Source organism: Poecilia reticulata, linkage group LG2 (genome assembly GCF_000633615.1).
Source record: "Poecilia reticulata strain Guanapo linkage group LG2, Guppy_female_1.0+MT, whole genome shotgun sequence".
Classification (NCBI taxonomy): Eukaryota; Metazoa; Chordata; class Actinopteri; order Cyprinodontiformes; family Poeciliidae; genus Poecilia; species Poecilia reticulata.
In genome coordinates, this window is record NC_024332.1 from 17,334,671 (window position 1) to 17,351,670 (window position 17,000).

Here is a 17,000-nt window from a genome sequence, read left to right on the forward strand (position 1 = left end):
TCATTGCCAACAAAGGGTATATAACAAAGTATTGAGATGAACTTTTGTTATTGACCAAATACTTATTTTCCACCATATTTTGCAAATAAATTCTTTAAAAATCAGAAAATGTGATTTTCTGGATTTTTTTCTCCTTTTGTCTCTCATAGTTGAGGTACATCTATGATGAAAATTACAGGCCTCTCTCATCTTTTTAAGTGGGAGAACTTGCACAATTGGTGGCTGACTAAATACTTTTTTGCCCCACTGTACCAATTATTTTAGTAATCAGTTATTTTGACAGGCGATTAATCGGATAAAAAATTTGCAACGTTCAGCTGATTTTTTACTTTGTCACAATAGCCCTTTTTTTATACAATATTAGAAATGCATTAAAATGCATACAAACTAATAATTCCTTTTTTAAATAAGAAAATATAAATTGTATTACCTAACCTGCCATAACATACCATTCCTTAAAGGAACACTTAATCAGTTGTAGCAAAGAATCTAAAACAAAACATCTAACTTCAACATGTGAAAGGTTTAACCCTTTCTGCTTGATTTATCAATACAGCAAAGGACTACTATGTAATTTTATTGCATTAACTGATTTATAATTGGACAGGAAAAGATGCTTAAGAGGAGATTATTTTTGTTTTTTATAGAATTTGAACAAGGTTCAAGCTAAAACTCTGACATTAAAGGAGTTATGGGTAGAATATATTTACAGACAAAGCAGGTTTTTTGTACAGTTTTGTCTTACCTACTCCTCTGGTTCTGTGAGCAGCAGTTAGGTTTTTTTTTATAGTCCAGTCAACACTTGATCGATTTCCAAGTTAGTTGACAATTACTTCAATAGATCGATTAATCACGACTAAGTGCTTCAGCTCTGCATCATTCATATAATATTTTGGTTTCAATATTCAATAGGGCAGATGAAGCTAATCTATTCATCACGAACCTAAAACTTCACGATATATTGAATCCCAAAAGCAAAAGAAATCACATGTACTCGGCATTTAACGCCCTGCATGACGGTAACATATCTGGCTAGTTGGATGGACTTTTCTAGCCTTGGTGTCCACATTGTACAGTTACTGAGAAGCTAACAGTTATATAGGTAACAGTTATATAGGGTGGTGGCAATGAGAGAATGTTTTTTTTTTTTTTTCCCCTTTAGTACTATTATTGCTTTGGAGATATTTTACCCAAAGCAGGTTTTTCCAGTCTGTCATCTCGTCTGAAGCCCTTTTTTTTCCTCCACCATCTTGGAAAAACTGTAATGTGTTTGCTCTTCACGGTTGAACAGAAATGAATCTGTGCTGTAAAGGTACCTAGCAACAGTCTCTCCTGTCTTCCCTTCCTGTGCTCGTCCCTGCAGTCGTCCCCTCTGTGCGTGGCGGCTATCCATGCAGGTGCGGTGTCCAATGCTGCGGGAGGGAAGATCACCGTGGTGAGCAGCACAGGCATTCCTCACTACGAGGCAACACTGGCAAATAACGTCACTTCCACTGTGTGAGAAATACAGACGCCGCAGCGCAGAAAACTCATCTCTACCTTCTTCGCTCCTGTTCAGTTGCTCACTCGTAGTTTCTGTTTCATCTTCTTTCAGAGGAATTTTATCAAAGAATCTTTTCACCTTCAAAACAGATGGTGAGTTTTTGTTTTCTTCTTGTGAACGCTTGGAGCTCAGAAAGCATACGTGTTTGTGTGTGTTTTTACTTACACACACACACACACACACACAAAAAAAGCATGTACAAACTTTTCCAAACACCAATTGAAAGCATGTTTTAAACCAAGCCTCCTCCTGTGTTACCGATGCGTCTCTCAGGCTGCTCCGGGACGCTGGGTTTGGAGTCTGGTGGTGTTGTGGACTCTCAGCTCAGCGTTTCGTCCGTGTGGGACTGGAACACCACCGCCGGTGAGCACGTCGTGTGGGGGAAGTCGGGAGCTCGTCTGAAGAAGCCCGGGCTTCCCTGGGCTCCTTCATCCAGCGACCGGCAGCAGTGGCTGCAGGTTGACTTCAGGAGGGAGAAGAGGATCACAGGTACATCTCTGTTCTGTTGTTCTTTTTCTCTCTATGGCTTTAACAAGATCTTTAGCCATAATGATTTTGATCTGGGTTATTATTCCCTTCGGTTTTGGATGCCGTGCTGTTCGAAAGATTTTTTGCTCTTTTCATTTCGGACAGTTGCTATGATGCGCATCAGTAGCGAGGTATTGTTCTTGCAAATAGGAGCAGCCGATTGGCATCTTTTAAAGCTCAAATAATACCTGAACTATGACCTAAAATCCCAGAGGAGATGAAAAGAGCAGAGAGACAATGAGGCAGTTCAAACCATGGATCATATCCGATTCAACCGTCTCTCTTCCTGACTTTCAATCATATTGTCAGACAGAGATTCAAAGAGAAGCAGCAAAAGCAAATGAGGTGGAGTAGCAGTGGTGTCCCCCTGGAACATTGTTTCTGCTCCCCAGATATTGAGCTGTCAGCATGTCATAACACTGTCATACAGCAACAGTCTTCAGTCAGAGGCCTCTTCGCATTCGCTGCAAAACTGACAGCTACCAAAGAACCGTCCTGCCCACAGCATCACCATCCACCATGTGCCTTTGAAGATACCAGGATGATAATGATCTCCTGCAGCATTTAATTTTCCTTTGGGTTAAATAGAGTATGTTAGAATTAAGTTGACTATGCATGCAATTGTTTTTGAAATGTTAATTTATGAGCTACAGAAAAAGTTGTCATGAACATGTGAACATGTGTCAGTCTGTGTTAATGTACAACACATTGACTTGTGGCTGCGGGAGGATGCAGGAATCAAACCCACAACTTGCATGACGATTACTCGTCCCGTTGAGTCGCTTCTTGTGCTTCTCAACAGTTTTGCTTCGTTTAAAGACAGAACGCCTTTCTGCCGTCGGGGTTTTCTGACACTGTAAAAGCCTGACAGAAAATAACATAAAAACCTGATTTATTCTCTAATTTTGCCATTTTAGCTCCTAAAAACTTTGATAGCTTTTTTTGAGTTCAAATGCATTTACAAAAAAAAAATTGCCTTCTCTATTGACTTTTTCTCTTGCTCCTGATTCATCTTTGTGTATTTTGAATCTCTGCTTTAAACCTGGTTCTGATCGAGCAGCACGAAATGAGAATACTCCCTGCTTCTGTCCTGGTCTGACAAGCTGCCAGCATAGCTTTGCATTATTAACTCGGTATGTGTTTGTGGACCATTGACTTTCTAGTTAAACAACCAAAAGACTTAATTCTAAGGCCAAGGTTTCATATTGATGCTGCTTCCATAAAGACATGGAGCTCAGCTTTCAGTCCAAATAAAGTAGTATTAGTCTTAAAGCTGCACAATATATGTAGCAAAAATATCAGAACTATTTAAATCACAACAGACTGTTTGGAAAGGACAATAATTATTGGCTAATATATCACAAGCAGATGCTCACAGAGGAGAGGAAAGACGGAGATCACAACCGATGTCTTTGTGGCAATATTTACGATGCTCTTTATATAGCTCCAATTCAATCTAATCACACACACATACATTAATCCTACTTATCAAACAATGGTTTGAAAATCAGGGTTTTCTCATACTGTGCAGCCCTGTTTATTCTTCACCTGTAAGCCGACTGTCTCCTCTCTGCAGGGATTGTCACCACGGGTTCCGACCGGAGCGAGTACCCGTACTTTGTGAAGGCATACCGGGTTCAGTTCAGCAAAGATGGCAAGGAGTGGCATTTCTACAGGGAAACTAATTCTTCACAAGATAAGGTACAAAAAAAAAAGAAAAAAAAAGGAGAAATCAATAAACCCTGCTTGTTCAGCCATTACGTCATTTGCTTTTATGTTTGTTTTTTTTTCCCCCTCCAAATTACAGTAAATGGGTAAAGTAATTTCTTAAAGCAGCAGGAGTATTTTGTTTCCCCAGCAGCTGATATTGACTAAAAGACGTGGATGGTAGGAAATGAGAGGAGGCAGCGGTCGCAGTTAAGTGCTGTAATGGCAGAGTCGGGTATTAATAATGGAAGGATATGGATTGAGCGGCGGAGCTGCTGCCTGTGACGATTCACTGTGGGGGATTCACACACTCCCTCATTGTGTGGGAGATAGTAGCCATCAGCTTTTCCAATGGGGAGGAAATAACTGTACGTTGTTGCGCCATGTCCGACTTTCAGCTGTCATGTTTCTTTTTTTCTTTTCTTCTTCTTAATCTGTGGTAGATTTTCCAAGGTAACATGGACTACCAGGACAAGGTGAGGAATAACTTCATTCCTCCAGTCGAGGCTCGTTTTGTGAGGATAAAACCCACCTTGTGGGACCAGAGGGTTGCTCTGAAGCTGGAGTTGTTTGGCTGCGTTTCTGGAGGTAAAGGAAGTTGGTTCACCACCAACCATCCCTTTAATGTATTAAAAAGCCGGCAAAAGTATTTTACAGGTCAGAGATTTCTGGTCTCAGTGAGACATCCTGGTTAAGTAAAGGTGCTATAGGAAGAATAATAAAAGCAAAAAAGTAGTATATAGTTCTGAATTGGGAGGAAAAGTGATAAATGATTTAGATTTTTCAACATTTCCAACTAATTTAACGTCAGGTGTATATATATATATATATTTATATGTGTCTGTGTGTGCATGCATGAATACATGCACACACACTATGCATTTGCTGAATTCAAATCCATGACACTATTCACTTTTCTTTTTGTGAAAAACATTTGTAAACCGTGGAGCATTTTTCTTCCACGTCAGTATTGTTTTCTACTTTATTACATAAACATACTAGTAAAATACTGTGACGTTTATGATCTTAACGTCAGTAAGTTTAAGGGGTGTGAATACTTTTGCAAGTCAACTCAAGTTTTGCTAAGAAGTGAGTATGGTGAAACATTTTCATATCCAAACTTTAGTCTGTCTATTTTGGCTCCAAAGCTAAAAAGAACAACTTGTTCTATTTGAACCACCCTATAATGATTCACTTGTTTTAGGACTAATTAAGGATTTTAACGATGCACTAAACTGTTGTTAGCAGGATGTATAAAACTCCAAGGTTTATTTATTTATTTTTTTAAGTACCGCATGTTTAATTTGATACAGAAACTCAATTTTGTAGTGAGTAAAAAAAAAAAAAAAGTTCAATTCCCGAATGTATTTTGTTGGGCGTCTTTTTGCTCAGGTGGCAGAGCAGCTGATACAAAACTGTTCACTACCTCCGGTTCTGGTTCCACTCCACCTCCTGCCAAGACGAAGCACCCGCCTCACCTCAGCGAAGCCACACACACGCCGGACATCAGAAACACGACGATGCCTCCCCACTGTGGCAAAGGTAAGGTAGCTTTGACCAGAGTGAGACCTCCTGTCCGTACAGTAGCAGATCTTTGTTTTCAGCTTCAGTGTTGTATTTTCACTCCCAGACGTGGTGCTGATGGCAGTTCTGGTACCGGTGGCGGTCGTGGTTCTGACTGCTCTGATCTTGACGGTGACTTGCGTTTGCCACTGGAGGAATAAGTACGAGTTTGCATCTCCTCACGTCTCCTAAATGTAAAATCTCCATCCTTTACTGACCTATTGTTCTCCGTACAGGAAAAAGAGCGCAGAAGGAACGTACGACATTCCCTACTGGGATCGGACAGGTATGTCACCGCTCTGTCACTTCGAGTAGCGTGTGGTTATACAGCAGCTCCGCGACTCATTATTGGTGTGTTACAGTCTGGTGGAAAAGCATGAAGCAGCTGCTGCCCTCCAAGATGATGGAGACAGAGGATTCGGTTCGCTACAGCACCCCTGAGGTCAGCCGGCTGGCGGGACGGAGCGCCGTTCCCAGTCTGCACGCTGAACCTGCAGGTACGCCATGCTCACTGCAAGGGAAAAAATAAGTAAAATCTGGTCCTTTTTAAGGCTAATGCGATGCTTTAGTTGTGCGTTTCTTATGAAGTTATTAATCTTAACATTTCCTTAGACTATTGTACAAGAATGTCAGCCTCTGTATTTGCACCCTGGAGGTCATCTTTTCACATTACTACTTCACTTTTTGTGAGAAGGATTGCAAAATATGATGCCTTAATTTAGTCAGAATTGCATAGTACTGCAGGTGTATAAATATCCCACATCATGGTAGTTTTTATGCAAAATATTCAGCCGATCAGTTTCTGTCCAGCATGAGGGAAGTCCTAACTCTGACGCAATACTCCAGAAGACACAATGTTTAGATTCCTGGTGGTATTTGAATCAATGTGAGTTTAAACCATCATGTTCAATCAATTTAAAGTGATAAACATGAGCTATATCGTTTCCCTAAAGCTTAAGGTTGGCAGTAATATTATTATTATTATTATTATTATTATTATTATTATTATTTAAAACAGAGCTTGAAGAAATTGTTAGCAGCAGAAAAAAAGAGCAAATTGATGATGACAGGGTGAGTATTTATCACCTTACGTCCACATTAATTAAACAGTATTGCACCGCAGTTTGTGTTCTGAAATAAGCATCTTGTAGGTGCATCTTAAAGCCTTTAAGCGCAACTTTTTGTTCCATTTGAAACATGTAGCCATTACATGGTACCAGATGCTGAATGGGAAGAAGGCAATCAAACAAAGGGCATTCACACCTCCCTAAACCAACCAGACCTTGAAGACAAACTTGGTAGAGGTCCATTAAAACGGACCGAACTGGGCTGGTGTGAATGAACCCTTATAATATTCCAAAATGGGAGCTCTAAACTTCCAACACAGAGAATACACTGAAACACCCCAAAAATAACTTTGATTCCTCCTTTTTGTTTACAGAGTATGCCCAGCCGCTGGTGAGCGGCGTGACCACACTGGGTGCACGGTCGACCTTTAAACCAGACGAAGGGCCTGAACCGGGCTACTCGGATCCAGACCTGTATGACGCTCCCATCCCACCCGACGTTTACCACCCCTACGCGGAGCCGCTGCCGTCATCAGGAGCCGAATACGCGACTCCCATCGTGGTGGACATGGGCTGCCACCTGCCCTCCAAAGTGCTTAATTTCGTGGGGCCCAGCTCACTGCTCACATGGACAGACGGCAGCCAGTCTGGGGGGTCTGTATACGACACGCCTAAAAATGCCAACGGACAGACCATGCCCACTCAGGATCTGACCTATCAGGTCCCTCAAAAAGTCCCTCCAAAGCCAGCTGGTTGAGCACCGAAGGGGCCGGACGAGCCCGGTTTGGGGAAGGAAAACCCAGCTGGGAGGGTTTCTGAACCTGGCTTTGAAGTCCTGAATGAACACTACCTTTTTAGCTTCAGATTCAGCTGGAGATGTCTGCATTTCCTGAACTTTTCTGCAAGGCTACAAAACTGCTTGTGCGGTGCCTTTAGAGTCCTATCACTGAAACTACGATGAATGTGTTGGTGACGGAAAGGAGGAAGCTGACTACTGTTTGTGAAAGACTTTGTCCCTGTTTGTGACGTGTCCTCCTGTTCTCTTCCGAAGCTGTGATTTTTCCAACCTGACCGTCTCTCCAGCCAATCGCTGCATGTTTTATTACGTCGCTTGTGTTCAGATCTTTCCGAACCGCGCCATGGTGCGTTGTCGGATCGCGCCGCCTCCTTATGGTACTTGTGTTTTAAAGCATGACTTGAAATTGTTAATAGTTGTTGTAATTCCATCACTGCGATCCTTTTAGGTCAAACGATTATCAGATTGTTTTTATTTCACATCCTGCTGATTACCAAGCGGCTCCCCCCTCACTGTTAGCGAATCAATCTGTTGCACTGTTATGGCTGAAAGAAGTTTTTTTTTTTTTTTTAGTTTAGGTTTAGGATAACTTCTGTCATGAAGTATTTAACCCGTGACTTTTCCTGATGGAGACCAAGTCTTGCCTTCTGTGGTCCAAATCTGTGCCATCGTCACAACCATAAAAAAAAAAAAAGTCTTAAATTAGAGAAGTGTAATGTTGTTGCAAATGGTAATGTGTGATTTAGTATTTAAGTCGGTGTTGCATCTGTCCTGAAGCGTTTAGATCGACTGTTCCCGTCTTGTGTTCATCGGCGTCCGAGTGTTTAACCGTTTAAATGTCGCACCGGTAAACTGCATTCCTCTCCTGCACGCCTGCAGGCACTGATCTGAGCAAAACACTGGCTGACAGGAGGGCAGATGGTGGACAAACGTGCATCAAGCTGCTTCATATTTTCACAGAACAGCTGCCTCAGCTGTGGGGAAGGTGTGCCAGTGTCACGCGCTGATTGTGTTCAATAACCACAGAGTGATTTATGGAGATTAAAGTTCCCTGGTTGCATAAAATAAGTGGAATCAATCTGTTTGGGGGAGGGGGAAAGGAATAAAGATGGGTTTTTTTTTATTAAAGAAATGTTTATTTCTTTAGTGCTTCACTGAAAATTCAGTCATTGCAATTTACTAATATAAATAACAGCTTGGCTTTCATATTAAATTAACAGGTTTATATATAAATGTTTAAATGAGATGATGCTGTATTTCATTCGATAGACAAAGGTGTGAAACTTAACGGAGAAATGCAAAACAGAGATGCTCTTGTTGGCCACTTTAAGGGTTTAACCTTGCTTCTTAAAAAACAAAAAAATTACAGCACTCAATATTTTTCCTACTTTCTGCTGTGTCTGGGCAGAGTCACTGCAAAATCTGGGTGTCAAAAAATGTAGTACGTTTATTTTAAAAGTTCACATAAGAAAGTTTCTTTGTAGAACTTTATAATATGAATTGGTGTTTATTCTGATTATTTCAAAATTAATTATTTTCTGCACTTTGGAACAAATTAAAAAGCACCTGGTGTATCAGTCTTAATTAAAAAAAAGTTTTACCTTTCACAGTACCAGAGTTTCTGCACAAAGAGCAAACAAGTTTATAAAATCACTTAATTTTATATTTATACTCTAAACACCATATCAGCAACAAAAAAATTTTCTACTAGGTTCAAAGTTCAAAGTGCATCGGTTTGAAAATCAAATGTGTTCACTGAAAGAAAAAAATATTTACTTTTATTTCTGACCGCTGAAAAATTGGGACCAGTCATGAGCTGCTTACTTTGCATCTCTAAAAACTAGGATTTTCAGTTTCACTCTAATCCTTTTGGCTTTATTCCAAATAAACAATTCACATCTCTCAAATTACTCTTAAAAAAAACAACAGAATAAGTGCTTTAATTACTTAACTTTCTTTAGCAAAAAGATGTGAAAACCACCATGTTATGGCACTTTGTGCTCCAGTATAGCATGGCCCTAATGTGACGTATGCATCACAAACCCTTCAAATAAAAAAAAAGAAAAAAAAGATTTAAAATGCAGAATGACTGCTTCCTCTTAAAACAACTAGTTTATAACAGTTTCACCATAAACTGGCGTTAAAATTCCCTGACTTTTTTTCACTTTGTGTCTCCTGTTTCTGGTCTGCAAACTTTCTCAGCTTCACGAGTATCAGCTCATTCCTTCATCGGTTTCCGTCCTCAGCATCTTGACGCCTCCATGCTTCATTCCTTCATGTTCTTCCCATCCTTTCCGAACTTCCACCAGGCCACGGTGAGGACGACGGCCGCCAGCAGGATCAGGCTGCTGGTTACCAGGTAGGCAATCGGCAGGAAATGGTTCTGGCCTCCGAACCAGGTCAGCGTGGTCAGCACCACTCCCTTCCTGCCCTGGAAGTGCTGCACTGGGAAGTCTGAAGAGGCAGGAGGTCAAGGCTAATCTGTAGCAGGTAGCATGCAAATAAACATGGCACCTAATTTTAGCGCTTCTGGGAAAGAAAAAATCGTGGGAATCAAATAATTGACGGTTTCACAATGTAGAAAAATCCATTCATTAAATTGAGCGCATTAATTCAGCAGAAGGAAAAGAACTTCTGAAGAAACTAAAATCAGCAGCGTTACACGTTTTGGTATCCCTGCGGTTGGTTCTTTGTAAAACCTGCTTTTGCCTTCACCATGTATGTAGGTGTTGTCTAACAAATGCTAACAGAGCCACACAATGTCAGTCTGGGCTTTACTGCATCTATCAAGGACTGCTTTGGATAAAACATGGTGTTAGGTCATGTTTTGAGTGCTGATACTATACATTTATCTGGCTGGATGAACTATGAAAAATAAAAAACAGATTACAGAAAAAATCTAGGAAAATACGGCTTAATAGTAACAACATTATAATATGTAACACTTGAACAGAATGTTTCCCTAAAATCACGCATTAGTTTTTTTCTTGACTTATGAAGCTCATGTGCATGTTTGTCTTGTCTTTGCCATTGTGAAGAGTGGAAAAGAATTTTTTTTAACACATTAAAACAAAGTAAAAATAACAAAGATGATTCTCTTGTGGAATAATGTGATACAAGAAAAATGATTTAGTCTCACAATATGCAGCTTACACTAAAGACGCGAGATTCATTTTTTTCTCATTTGAACTTTAGGTGAACCGTCAAACAAGTGCCTGAAGGAGGTTTCCCGTGAAAACTGTAGTGAAAGGATACTGTAGGATATATCGATGCTGTAGTTTCCCTTCGGAAGCCCTTTTTCAAAGTTGGGGTCTGCTCTATTTAAAATCCCATAAAGCTTCTTGAAGTTGGGGAAAGCCGCCTCTCTCATCCAGACGATCAGGTCCTCATTAATGAAACCGTTGTTGTTCGGGTCACGTGGGTCCAGGCTGTATACAGGCGTCTGCCAGTACAGAGGCGGTCTCGTACCTGCGGAGGAAACGCTACAGGCTTGTCCTCGTGCTCTTGCATCTTTCGCGAGAGAAACGAAAGGACTTCCTGAGACTGAGGTCACGTCGTCTCTCTCCTTACCTTCAAACACCTCAGCAAGAGTTAGATTGTCCGTCCTTGGGTTGCGGAACTTGACGTTTTTGTCTGTGTACCAGGTGAGGCCCGTCCGTAGCAAAGGAACAGGAACACTACGGCCGCTGGAGAGGTGATAGGTCAGGCTGAAGGAGTCTGGGAGGAGAAAAGACAGTCAGCTGGCCGACGTGTCAACGACGTGTCGGCTGGCGAGCGTTGTGAGTGGTGTTTACCGTTGAACATACTGTTGGCGACCGCTCCGCAGGGAGCGATGGGGACTCCGTATTTATCTTTGTCAAACGGCGCACAATAAGTACTTGGGTTCTTCAGAAGAAAATGAGAAATTAGTGCAAGTTCTTTAAGACTAAATGAATATTTCAGTCAATTTTGCACTGGAACTGCTCATTTTATTTCAATATTCTGTAAATCATGTAAATCTGGAACAGGAGTAGCTGCCCAGTTTTCACCACTATACTTCTGTCCACTATATAATATGTTTATGTAACTTTTCTAATCAGGTTATTGATATAAAACCAAATGAGGATCCAGAGTTTGTTTCACAAATAGATGCAGGCCTTTTTTTTTTTTTTTTTTTTTATATTTCGCCATTTTTTTAAGCCTGTAGAAAGACCTTACATTAATTGACTCCAAGCTCTGCATGTGGAAGCTGTTAGTGTGAATCTGCAGCATGCAGTCATGAAATCTCTCAGTGCAAGTGAAACAGACCATCAGCAAGTTCAACAGCTTCAACGGGCCTGGATGTTAGAAGTTTAGAGGTCCGGGAAGTAAATACTGAGGATTCAAGGGAAGGTCCTCTTGTTGTACGGAGCAGACAGCTCTGTACTAAAACCACTTCTACTCTAGATCTTCATGAACATTAGTCAGGTGTGAAGTGAAAGGAAAAACGATGCATTTTTTCATTTCTGTCACAATCTAGTGCAACAAACCGCCTTAAAACGTCACCGGGTTTGAAAGTAGAGTCCACTTGTAATTTAATCTCCATGAATAAATGCTGCATTTTGAAGGCAACAGGAACATCATCAGAAAACGAACAAATAAAACCGTGAAGATCAAGGACCACACCAGAAAGACTGAATATAAAGTAAGAGTGTTTTACAGCAGGATTGGGGTTTAAAACAATACGCCGCGTTTTGAACTCACAGAGATGAATCCATCAACTGAAAATAACACTGCCCAGCACTGACCGCACGTCCCCGTTGTGACACATGGCGGTGGCATCATCATGCTGTGGAGATGGCCTTCTAGAACGGGGCTAAGTAAACTAGACAGCAGCTAAGATACACTGAGCAATATGGGATGGAGCGGTTCAGACCAAAGAATAATCACGTGTTAGAATGACCTAGTCAAAGTCCAGACCTAAAAAACTCTGAAAATCTTCGGAAAACCTTGAAAACTGCTGTTCACACATGTTCACCATCCAATCTGACTGAGGAGTTAAGAAAATTGAGGGAAACTTTCAGCTTTTGAATATATTTTGAATATTGTACTACAAAAATGAATATGAATGAGGATAAAAACCTCCAAAGTGGCAAAAACAAATAGAAATACCTTTAAAATTTTTATCCTGCCCAACGTCTGTCCGTCATCTCTGGAGTCCATGTACCTGCGGAGGTTCTGATGGAAGTTTTTGAGACCGTAGTAGAAAAAGACATCGCCCTGGGAAGAGAGCCAAAATATGAAGCAATGTGCTCCATTCTGAGGCGCACACAGTAAATAATAATATTTAAAAATGAAAATTATACGTGATGTAATTTGGATTCTGAATTTGAAAGCTGAGCCATGTCACAGTATGTCCAACACGCTCCCACAGGGTCGGGTACCTTCAATGATTTGTCAATTGAAAACTCCACCCGACAGCTGCAGGCCTGCGCCGCGTTGCTCACATTTCGACGCAGGTCGAAACACTCATTACAGTTTCCCAGATCGGTGTAGTCCAGCTGGAAGGGTTGAAAACAAAAGACATGAATTAGGACTCAAACCTTAACCTTGGCTCCTGTGTATCTTTGCCACTCCCAGTTTTTATTGCTCGGTGCTCTGAGCTTCCCGTCCCTGCGCCTCTTCCACCCACACAGATTGGCGGATATTTCTCTTCTACACATCAAAGGGAGAACTAAAAAGCAAGTTATTTATGCTCACCTTTATTTCCTGCGTGCTCTGTACGAGGAGAAGCAGCCACACTCCGAGCAGCATGCATACCACTGCCAGCAGGTAGAAGAAAGGCAGCACAGTGTTAGCGGTTAGCATTGGAGACCAGGCGGGGAGCCGCTGCTGCTTGAAAGCAGAGTTGTCCGGCCTCCGAGCCAGGGGCCCAGACTTGTCTTTGGTTTTCCCCATGAGTGGAACCGGCGGCTGAAAACGGCACCTGAGAAAACGACGCTCTGTCTTCTGTTCCTGTTTTTTTTTTTTTTTTAACGTCAGTGATATCCGCCTGTGTGCTATCAAACACACACACAGCACTCACGCCAGGCACTTCTGGGTGGGGAGTCAGTTGCAACCTGTCATTTATTAACCACAATCTCTTGCCCAACTACCTTTTTGTGTTACCTTTGTCTCATTGTTTAATTACCTCTAAAGTACTTTTTTCCTGAAACAAGTTCCCGTTTCATCCGACTGTAACCATACAAGATTTTTTTACCTCTTATTGGCTGATAAAAAAGAAAGAATTGCATTACTCTAAAGTTGCTGTGACAAATGATTTCCTGTTTGATGTAAACAGTGACCTCACATTTTCAAGAGGGACTTCCTTTAAGAACAGACAACAGTATGGAGGTGTAATATTGAGCTAGTTTATTCCACACATCACACTCTGACATGCATTTTACACAAATGGCTCCTATAGCCTTTCCACTCCACAATGTCAGTCTTTTATAGTTTCTGCATTTTTAGGAAGCTTTTGTACTATTATTGTCCAAGTACAAGGAAGGTACCTTTAACAGTTTTTATAGACGTTAGGTTTTCATGAAACATCACTCTGAAGTCGTCTTCCATTTGCTTGATTTTAGTAATTACAGATTCTGTGACATTCTTACTTCTATTTGTAGAAATGTGAAAACAGCATTATCAAAGTTTTATTTAGCAATTACACCAGACTCCAGGTCCAGCTTAAGGTCTAGAAAATTAAATGAGCAATAAAATCTTGACGCCCAAACATTTTTCCAAACTAACCCAGACCTAGAAAACAACATGATATTTTATACTTTCCTAGACTTCTCAAGACTTTGTAGAAACTCTGGTCGAACAAAAATAAAATAAAGGAGAAGCGGACATAAACACAGTAGGAAACAAACAGTGCGAGGTTCCTCTGTGATCATTTAAAACAATAAGATCACACAGATGTTCACTTAAAATAGTCCAATTTTGACTTTGTCTTCTTTACAGGCAGCCAGGACTCCGTTCTCCAGCAGCTTCAAGAAGTCCAGTTTGACCTAAAAACAACAAACATCAACCACTAATCTGGACAGCACTCAAAACAAATACTAAAATAAATGACATGTTGCAATTATCAGGTTTTAATTGGCCAGGATCAGATTTTCATGGTACGAGAAAAAAGCTAGTCTGAGACAAAATATAGACATTTACAGTAAAAATATATATTTTTTTGTTCCCATTTATTTATTATTTGTAACTACTTCAAAGTATAAAATGAACTAATACATTTAGTCCAATTTTTTAAAGTTCTTTCTGTGCAAAATATATTAAATTGTCCTTCTCTTTGGAATATAACATGGACAGTAATAAACTCAGATTTGAGCTAAAAAAACAGCATTCAACGTTAAATGAGATGCAGACCTGAAATGCTATCAAAAAACCTCTTCATCTTCACAAAAGTGAGTGACAAATGTTGAAATTTCAAGGTAAATGTTTCTCAAACTGCTTTCTCACATTTCTCTCGGTCATTAAATGCATCCAATTTGAAAACTCCCACTTTGTTCAGTCTGTAAACACGTCAACCAACATCACTTTGTTCAATGCGTTCATTTTTTTTGTTCATTAAAAATCAGATACAAACGTCAGCGATGTATGTTTTGATAAATAAACATCAACTTGCTGGGGAGGACTGCGGCTTCTTTCTAGGCAGAAGCAGGAGAACGTCCTGAAAGAATGTTTGGAAATACTGTTACTGCTACTTCTCCTGCTTTCTGAAAAGATAAAGAGTCCTGACTCAAAGGCTATCAATAATCAAAATCCCATTTTTGGCCCAATATTGATTTAAAATTCCATCTAAATATCAACTCTGTTAAAACTTGTTGCTTATCATTTTAATCCAGCAGGGGGCGGTAGCTCACCTCAGGAATGTCCGCCATCCGCCTGAGCTTCTGGTCCCTCCAGTTCCAGTCAACAACCAGGTACCTCAAAGCCTGCAGGCTCAGACACTCTGGAGAAAAAGAAGATGAGACTGAAACGGCTTCAGGATGTCCGAGGTGGTTTTCAACAAACCGTTTTGTCCACACGAACCGTTGTCGATCAGAGCGCTGATCCTGGCTGGTGTTCCCACTCCGATGTGTGTGATGCCTTTCTGCAGCAGCTTCACCTGCTCCTCCATCTACCCAGAGAAAACATAATTCCAACTGTCCCCTTCATGACTGACAACCTGCGTTCTTCCAATATGTCTAAATGAATACCTTGATGTGCTTAGCAAAAAGCTTCACTGCTCTGGCTTCGCCCTTGAAAGCAGTCAGCTGCCTGCAATCGAAACAGTCAGAGATTAGAATTCAAACATAAAGCATCTTGCAACAATATTCATAGTCGTTTAACTCTGACACTTTATAACAACAAACCTAATGGTGCATTCACACCGGCCCTGTTTAATCCGCTTCAATCCAACTCTAGTTCACTTGCCAAAAAGTCCAGTTTGTTTAGGGAGGTGTGAATGTGCAATCGAACTCTGATGCAGACGAAAAACGCAAACTCTGGACTCTGCCTGAAAACCTAGGTCTCATTTCGACTAAAATGAACTCTGGCTCGGACTGAATGGATATGTGAATGCCAAGCGGACTGGAGACTGCTCCAAAAGATGCTTTAGCGAACAGTAGCACAGAGAATTCTGGGTAAATACAACCAAAATAAACATGTGAGTCTAGCGCTAGTGGGAGAAATGGCTCATTGTCTTTTACCAAAGACGAAAGAGAAATCCTACAACCACTAAAATCTTTCACCATTCTGTTTTTGTTTACATTTTATGAAGAAGTTGCTCATGTCTTCTTCAGAGGTTCTCATGTTGGTTCCTTCAGGCATTCTTGGTGCAGCGCCACCGCAGGCAAGAGGGTGAACAGGTTTTTTTAGTTCACCCTCTAAAAACCCTGAAAATTTGACATCAGCTGAAAATGTAATAAATATTGCAATTCTGGTCCCCAAATGAATCGAGTCTACTTGGTGTAAAAACGCCCTTAGAGTATAAGACATGTATTCAGCTACTGTAAACGTTACACCTCACAATAAAATCCTGGGCAACCAAATGCTTCTACATGCACTTCATTTGTAAATATAAGTTAATCTTTGTGTAAATATAAGTTAATCTTTGTGTAAATTAACCTCAGCGTAAAAGCAGCTTTTTTATTAAAGCCCGCCAGGTTTGACAGAGAACAGAAAATGTTTCGGTATGAATACTTTTTCAAGGCACTGTAAGTGTAGTTGCTGACCATCCAACCTCACGTTTACTTACTTGATGAGTTCTATAGTTCGAAGCGCAGAGCTGCAGACAATCAGTATAACCACTGAACTCTTTTCTGAATGCTGCTTTTGGATCTTTGCCCACTTGGGACAAACTGAGAATAAGAAAACAAAAAAAAGCAATCAAAGTCAAACACATGAGTCTGGTTGTAAACATCTAACGACAAACAAAAAGAAAAAAAAAATCATCAAAGATCAGAACTTGGCTCACCTTGTTTCAGATAAGAGGAGAGTGTGTGTGTCAAGTCATTACTGGACAGAAAGCAGGAGTCTGTGGAAGGACACGAGGCGACCTCAGTGACTCGGTGGGTCAGCAGACATCGACTGAAGATGAAAGGTGAAAGGGAAATAGCTGCGACTCACTCTGCAGTTTGAGCTCTTCCAGTTCGATCACGGAGCGCTTGTCTGAGTAGTACAGAGTAATCAGGTCCTGCAGGTCAGCTGCACAGCCCGGCTTTGGCTCAGAGGTGGCCAAAACGTCTGTGATAGTTTTCTTTTTTCTCTGAAAAATGAAGCATATTCAGCTAATATTTCCACACAAAGA

At 40.8% G+C, this 17,000-nt stretch overlaps 3 protein-coding genes across 3 annotated transcripts in view; 1 reads left to right on the top strand and 2 right to left on the bottom strand.

Annotated features, from left to right (window-relative positions):
- Positions 1-8,269, top strand: part of dcbld2 (discoidin, CUB and LCCL domain containing 2) — a 23,058-nt gene extending 14,789 nt beyond the window's left edge. The window contains exons 7-16 of the mRNA XM_008434040.2: positions 1,364-1,497; positions 1,595-1,635; positions 1,817-2,032; positions 3,648-3,772; positions 4,222-4,366; positions 5,171-5,320; positions 5,409-5,502; positions 5,578-5,627; positions 5,704-5,838; positions 6,783-8,269. Of these exons, the coding sequence (XP_008432262.1) occupies positions 1,364-1,497; positions 1,595-1,635; positions 1,817-2,032; positions 3,648-3,772; positions 4,222-4,366; positions 5,171-5,320; positions 5,409-5,502; positions 5,578-5,627; positions 5,704-5,838; positions 6,783-7,165 (1,473 nt within the window). The 3' untranslated portion in view covers positions 7,166-8,269. The remainder of the gene's footprint in view (positions 1-1,363; positions 1,498-1,594; positions 1,636-1,816; positions 2,033-3,647; positions 3,773-4,221; positions 4,367-5,170; positions 5,321-5,408; positions 5,503-5,577; positions 5,628-5,703; positions 5,839-6,782) is intronic.
- On the bottom strand, positions 7,760-13,475 carry tmem30c (transmembrane protein 30C). Its single transcript, XM_008434049.2, has 7 exons — positions 12,923-13,475; positions 12,607-12,723; positions 12,335-12,442; positions 10,999-11,089; positions 10,775-10,921; positions 10,460-10,672; positions 7,760-9,658 (listed from the first exon to the last, which is right to left on the bottom strand). The coding sequence occupies exons 1-7, from the start codon at positions 13,118-13,120 to the stop codon at positions 9,471-9,473; spliced, it is 1,062 nt and encodes a 353-aa protein (XP_008432271.1). The 5' UTR covers positions 13,121-13,475; the 3' UTR covers positions 7,760-9,470.
- A 77-nt stretch (positions 13,476-13,552) lies between these two features.
- Positions 13,553-17,000, bottom strand: part of cmss1 (cms1 ribosomal small subunit homolog) — a 33,757-nt gene continuing 30,309 nt past the window's right edge. Inside the window, exons 4-10 of the mRNA XM_008434074.2 lie at positions 16,820-16,958; positions 16,668-16,727; positions 16,449-16,551; positions 15,409-15,469; positions 15,242-15,329; positions 15,073-15,161; positions 13,553-14,211 (exon numbers count right to left, since the gene is read on the bottom strand). Of these exons, the coding sequence (XP_008432296.1) occupies positions 14,128-14,211; positions 15,073-15,161; positions 15,242-15,329; positions 15,409-15,469; positions 16,449-16,551; positions 16,668-16,727; positions 16,820-16,958 (624 nt within the window). The 3' untranslated portion in view covers positions 13,553-14,127. The remainder of the gene's footprint in view (positions 14,212-15,072; positions 15,162-15,241; positions 15,330-15,408; positions 15,470-16,448; positions 16,552-16,667; positions 16,728-16,819; positions 16,959-17,000) is intronic.

What these genes read in the sequence shown, in the direction of transcription:
- tmem30c (XM_008434049.2), bottom strand. Translation starts at nt 13,120, where the DNA reads ATGGGGAAAACCAAAGACAAGTCTGGGCCCCTGGCTCGGAGGCCGGAC. An exon ending in CAATTGACAAATCATTGAAG is followed by an intron (nt 12,443 to 12,606) that starts GTACCCGACCCT and finishes CTCTCTTCCCAG; the next exon opens with GGCGATGTCTTTTTCTACTA. An exon ending in CAGCATCGATATATCCTACA is followed by an intron (nt 9,659 to 10,459) that starts GTATCCTTTCAC and finishes CTGCCTCTTCAG; the next exon opens with ACTTCCCAGTGCAGCACTTC.